A 6,354-nucleotide genomic window follows, 5' to 3' on the forward strand; every position below is an offset into this window, starting at 1 on the left:
AATTTTTAATTTAATGAGATGCTATAACTCGTATAAGAGCTATCTGGTTTTGGTAAGACTCATACCCATGAATTTGGATTAAATCAATGAGAGACCTCTATTTAAAAATCAAATAATCTGGTAGCTTCCATAAAAGGGGGGAGCGACCACATCGCGACACGTAGGATTTTAGGGGTTTCGTTTATATATATTATAGATAAAATCTTTATTTTTTTAGTAATAATGATTATTCCAGGGGAGACTACGAAAATATTGTACAGGATTTCTTCAAGTTGGAAAGCATGACAAGAGGGGTAAGGTGTATTTAACTAACCCGTCATTATAAGATATATATATATATGTGGAACTGATAAGACATAAAATATGAATAATGTTGTTGTTTTATCCTCCGGGTTATTGGTAAAATTCATCACATTATGATGTACTCGCCTTCGAATCGCGGAAAACCCTCGCCTAAGGTCAACGCTTGTGAACACTCGTTCGAAGGCACGACAATGTGGCGACGTAAAATGCGTTCAGTTGAATGATCGAATTAGTGATCACTGCCAACACGCCTAGTCTCTCATCATTACCAAATACCGTCAAAAGTAAAATGATAGAGGCAGGGTTTGGGTTACATGAAATACCAGGTCTCTCTATTACTACTTCACCACTAGCTCATTGAAAGCATAAATGTTTCTATCATTTATTTTATTTTTAAGCCATTTGATAATAAATGACACATTCTGTCATGTTAGTATGTTATATATCTTTTTAACTACCTCTGTAGTTGGATAGCATACGGAGGGCTCGAAGTAGATGGTATTCGGGAAGCGTAATTTGCTCTACTATCCGAATGGTGGTGATGATTGACGGTCAAGCCAACTGCAACTATGAGCAGAAGTTATTGGTCGGTTTATTTTAGGTATTTGTATAAACATGTTAACTAGTTACTAAATGCATTATATTATTATTGTTGTTGTTTACGCATTAGTCAAGCACTCAAGTGGATTGTGACCTTGGGCCTGGGCTACTGAAATAAGAGAGACGACTCTGCTGAATCCAATAAAATGCTAAAGGTTCTGGGCTATTTTCTTGGGCTGCAGTCAATCCAACTAAGAAAGCGAAGTGGAACGCACGTTTTAGTGGGCGCAGCCTCTTGCTAGTAAGGTGTACCAAACCGGTTCGGTTTAGACACGGGTTTAAGAGCTTGAAAGGTTGAACTGGTCCAAGTCGGTTCGGTCCGGCTTAGAACCGGTTATACCTCAAACCTGTCTGGTTTTAAAACTTGTTTGGTAATTCAGAAGGGAACCGGTCCCAGATTCGGCGGGTTGGGTCAGGTCGGTTTGGGAGCTAGTTTAGGTGAAATCGGATTTATTGTCAAACCGGTTCGGTTCAGTTTGCATTGAACCGGTCCCTAACCGGCTTTTTTATACATCTCGAGTTGCTGGTGCATATTGATCGGTTGCTGGTGAAACCGGATTTATCGTCACACTAGAGGCTTAGAAGATGTGTTTTGGATATTAGTGGAGTTACTGGATGTTCGGGGTTATTTTTTGCTTGGTTGGCGGGCTGGAGTTTATAACACGGCCTTCAAGTAGGAGATTGTTGGGTTATGAAGGCCTTTTGGGCTTTTAAGAAGACTATGGATGAAAGGCACATTTACTTTTCTTAGTCTCTAAGTTTATTGATCATAATCATGGTCTATTTATACCCGCGTATTATAATTGTAATTTTGTACTTTGCTTAATAAAATACTTAGTTGCAGCTTATGGATGTAAGTACCGAACCACGTTAAATTGTCGTATTTCAATTGCTTTTATTTTCTGTTCGGTTACGAGATATTCGTTTGTGTGATTGTGTGTTGGTTCCATTGCAACACTTAATCCTAACACAAATCACAATCCCGCCTTTTTCTTTAGCCGCCAAGACTGATTTCCTTGAAACCTAATGGACTTTTTGTTCATTTTTAAATCCCCAGAAGAACCGAGACCAATTTTTTTTTCAAAATTTTTAACATGCCATGAGACACAACGATAAGATAGTGTGTAGTGGATAATGTCCCTCCCAATCATTACTTTATTATTATTTTTTTAATAAATATAAAACATAAAAACACCTCCGTCAATCATTCTCCACCTAACATCACCTTACCAATCAACCACCACCTCCAACAATGCTATGTGGGAAGCCCTCACTCCGCCCCACCCCATACATCCAAACACCCCAAAGCACCTGGTGGAGGGTGGTGGTCCCTTTTACGCATTTCTAATGAAAAGAAAATCACTTGATATTGCCTACTTATTTTCCTTTGTGTATCATATACTTATTTGTTTTTTAAATTTTACCATGGTTTTGCATAAACAGCTTATCATCAACCATAAGGATATCATAAAGTTTACAAATTCAAATAACAATAAAACACAATGAGTGACTCTTATGAGACGCCATATCGTTTATTGTTCAATTTCAAAAATACAAAAAAAAGATATTTAACTAAATTGAAAAAAATAAAAATGTGAAGACAACTTCATATATATGAATTATATACTACATTCGTGTACACCAACCATTCATTAAATAAATCTATAAAATTCTTTTATGATAATATAATAATAACAACAATAAAATCCCTTAATACATGTTGGACTTTTAAGTACCAACCATTTATTCTTGAGCTAATGTGCTCTAAACATGTAAAAGTAATCAATTTAAGATGTATCAACTTTTAAGTACCAACCATTTATTCTTGAGCTAATGTGCTCTAAACATGTAAAAGTAATCAATTTAAGATGTATCAACAATATACATGTATATCCGATGAGTGAATCAAAGCCCAGAAGTGAACGGTACGTTGGTCGCAGGCAACCATGAACCACCAGCAATAAAGTTTCCAACAGTAAACTTCGCCGCCTCGGTAACGCTCGTGATCACACGATAGCCCTTCCAGCTAACTCTATTTGCGGTCGATGAACCCGGGCCCGTGTTCAAGTACTCCCCATAGTACAACGTGTCGAGTGCGAAATTACCGCTCCAAGGCATCCAGCCAGCAGGGTCCACTAGACTATCAAGAAATGTTTTAAGAAACACGGTCCTAGAATACTGCTTCCAGGGCCTACCAAGATACGTCTTAACGGACCCTGTGACCCCTTTTAGGTCTGAGGCAGCTGTGACACGACAATTTTGGATTGAGATTCCCGTGTTCTGATTTGGATCAGTCCGGCCCTGTGCGGTCACAGTGTTGGTCTTGTTAGGAGGGTTACGCGCATAAATGTTGCAATTTTGGAACACAACTGCTGCGTTTCCGAAAATAAAATCAACAGTTCCGTATATGTCACATTCTCTGTAGAATTGTCTATCCGAGTGGACGTAAAGTGTGTCTTGGTAGCCTTCAAAGCTGCATTGGTAGAACACCGAAAGATCAGAACCGCTTCGGAGTGCGACGGCCTGGTGGTTTTGTGGCCCTGCGGTGTTTCTAAAGGTGATGCCACGACCTATGAATCCATCTCCCTCGACAGCTGGTTTTATGAAATAGTAAAAAGGTAGTATAAGTATCCAAATTGGTTTAACAATATAACCTTTGAAGATATAAAGGTCAATTGACGTTACTTGTCTTGGAAGAATTGGAAATGATAAATATTCAACAAGTGGTTTTTGTAATTTTATTATTTTTTTAAAGAGATTCGAATGACTTATGGTAAGGACAAGATGTCCATTTTAACCTTTCTTTTCTTCTATTAACATGTAATATCTGATAACTTTTTAATATAAACTACCATTTTTTACTATGACTAAATAGAAATTTTATTTACAACCAAATTTTATATATAATAAGGTAATTTCTTGTCTTACAATGCAAAAGTACACAGTATTTTAAATAGAACTCGGTGTTTTCATAAATATTATATCCAAACGTAAAATTAATTAAAATAAATGTTAGCATATAACTTTTTTTAAAATATAAAATATCGCATATTATTAAAAATATTTAACAAAGACATGCTAATCTCGTTTACAATGTAACTAACAAAATTTTAAGCAAATGTTTAGATTACATCGAAATAGAAGGCAAGCGGGCAACAAATTACGTCGTTACCCCTTTTTGAATTGCAAAACCCAATCTTTTAAAAACTACATTTTTGATCTTGCAGTCATAATATTACTATGAATGACCCGCTAAACGCGGGTAAACTGAATTTTAAAATATAAAATATCGCATATTATTAAAAATATTAAACAAAGACTAAACTGAATTTTAAAAGAAAACTGAAAAAGGGGTTGGAGATTTCTTTCAAAAACATTTCAAAATAATAACAGTTTATCTAGTTAATTCTATAAAAAAGTAGTTGGTTTTAAATTTCTATTTAAAATAAATTCTTTGAATATTCTTACCAACGGTTGCTGATTTGAAAGTGGTAGCACCTCCTCCTACACTTTTACTCCCGGTTATGATGGTTTTTCCAATACCATCTCCGACTAGCATTATGTTCTTCAACTTTGTACCTATTTCGATATTCTCCTTGTAAGTACCCGCTTTCACGTATATCACATACCGACCACTTCCGGATCTCTTTCCTGCAGCCGTTACGGCTTCTCCTATCGTTTTATAGTTGCCCGAACCATCTTGAGCCACCACAACATTCGCCTGTGAAGAAGGGTTTGTAGACTGGAGTAGCTTGCGGTCACCAGGCTTCACCCAGTCTGGGAACCCTTTTTGGTAACCAGTATTAGACTGGGATCCATTTTTATTCATGGCTAGCGCGTTGCTAATCAAAGAAGATACATTATTGTTCATTAGCGGCAACAAGTAGCCGCCAACGCCTAGCTCCTTAAACCCGTCTATACATGTTTGGAGATTTGTGAGAGCTGTGCTGAGCCAGGTTTGCATTTCATACTGGCTACATGGTTTACGAGGATCAACAGTCAGGTTGATCCTCTGGACTGTGTTTTCATAAAGTAGGACACAGTCGTCCCATGCAGCCTTTTCAAGCTTGTTACGACATTTTGTGCCAAGCCCACGAGTGTTTGACTCAGCTTGCTCAGCTCGCTCTAGGGTCACCTTTAGTAACGCTTTGATGAAGTCTGGTTTTTGTTTTACGGAACCCTTATTTTGGTTATTGACCAAGAAATATTCGCATGACTCCGGGTGAGGCGTTTGGCCACACCATGATGTGATCTCCGAATTCGTGTACCCGTAGGCTACCGGAGAGAGAAGGAATATGCAACAAAAGATTAGGGATGCTAAAAGTGGAAAGGATGTCATCTTAACAAAGGGAATTGGGGGAGAGGTTTTAAATTAGAGCCGGTTTTGGATTGGGTGGTGAATGGTTGCATGCAAAGGGTGGGTTTATATAGAAGCACTTAGGTCCAACACAACGTGCGCAAACTTTCTACTTTTTAACAACGTGGTAATATATGTGCTATAAAATATAACTATTCGTTTAACTTTGACTTTTTTAAATTCAAAGAAAAAAACGAAATTTGAGTCTTTTAATTTACATTTTAATACACAGGTGGAAGTTCTTTTTTTTCCATACATAGATTTTGTAACTAAACTAGCTAGGATTAATTGTTTCTAGTTCTACTGTTGAGGGTAATCGAAATATGCATACAATGAGATAGTGCTTGCAATATTATTAGATATATCAAACAAAAGGTAAAAAAATTAAGCTGTAAGCTAGTTACAAAGTTATGTTGTACGTGGAAAGGTACCATTTTGGTACCGGTAGTCAAAACAAAAATATACTGAAACCAGCTCGTATAGATACCAAAAACCATAAAAGTGAATTTCAGTATTATATTGTTGATGCAGGTGCAGTTTGGGAAAACAAGTTATGTGTGTTAAAAAAAAGTTTGTTTACAATAGTTTAATTAGACATTAGTTTCTCATGTTATCTTCATATATATGCTCAAAAAGATATCGACATGTGTTTATATCTAATCGATCAATAACCATAAAAGGGAGTACTGATAATGGTTCCAATAATTAATAACCCGAAAACAATAAAATGAATACATATACCGTTTATGATAATACCGACACGGGTATCGATTTCTTACGGTTGTTGTCGACTTATCAATTCAGTTCGTTAAGATACGTATCGATTCCAGAACTTGATATAGGTAAATAAAAACGTTGTATTTCGATTGTAACTTCATTTTTAATACATTTTATTTCGGAACACTGAGATAAAATTAACTAACAAAAATTAACGAACACAACTTATTAGAAAAGTTATTAGAAAAAAATAATAAAAATAGTAAAAACTTAAATGCTTTAAATATATATAAGAGGTGCAATCAAAAATTACAAAAGAACTAAATATTGCCACCAGCTGACACAGATTATAGTAGTCCTTCAAATTTAGATGATCA

The 6,354-nt window shown here is 36.1% G+C and overlaps 1 protein-coding gene across 1 annotated transcript; it reads right to left on the reverse strand.

The window, feature by feature from the left end:
* Positions 1–2,807: 2,807 nt before the first annotated feature.
* On the reverse strand, positions 2,808–5,253 carry LOC143572850 (pectinesterase 2-like). Its single transcript, XM_077057897.1, has 2 exons — positions 4,372–5,253; positions 2,808–3,497 (listed from the first exon to the last, which is right to left on the reverse strand). The coding sequence occupies exons 1-2, from the start codon at positions 5,240–5,242 to the stop codon at positions 2,809–2,811; spliced, it is 1,560 nt and encodes a 519-aa protein (XP_076914012.1). The 5' UTR covers positions 5,243–5,253; the 3' UTR covers position 2,808.
* Positions 5,254–6,354: the final 1,101 nt, after the last annotated feature.

This window comes from Bidens hawaiensis, unplaced genomic scaffold, assembly GCF_021521415.1.
Source record: "Bidens hawaiensis isolate Kalapana, Puna unplaced genomic scaffold, B.hawaiensis_p1.1 tig00026067_1, whole genome shotgun sequence".
NCBI lineage: Eukaryota > Viridiplantae > Streptophyta > Magnoliopsida > Asterales > Asteraceae > Bidens > Bidens hawaiensis.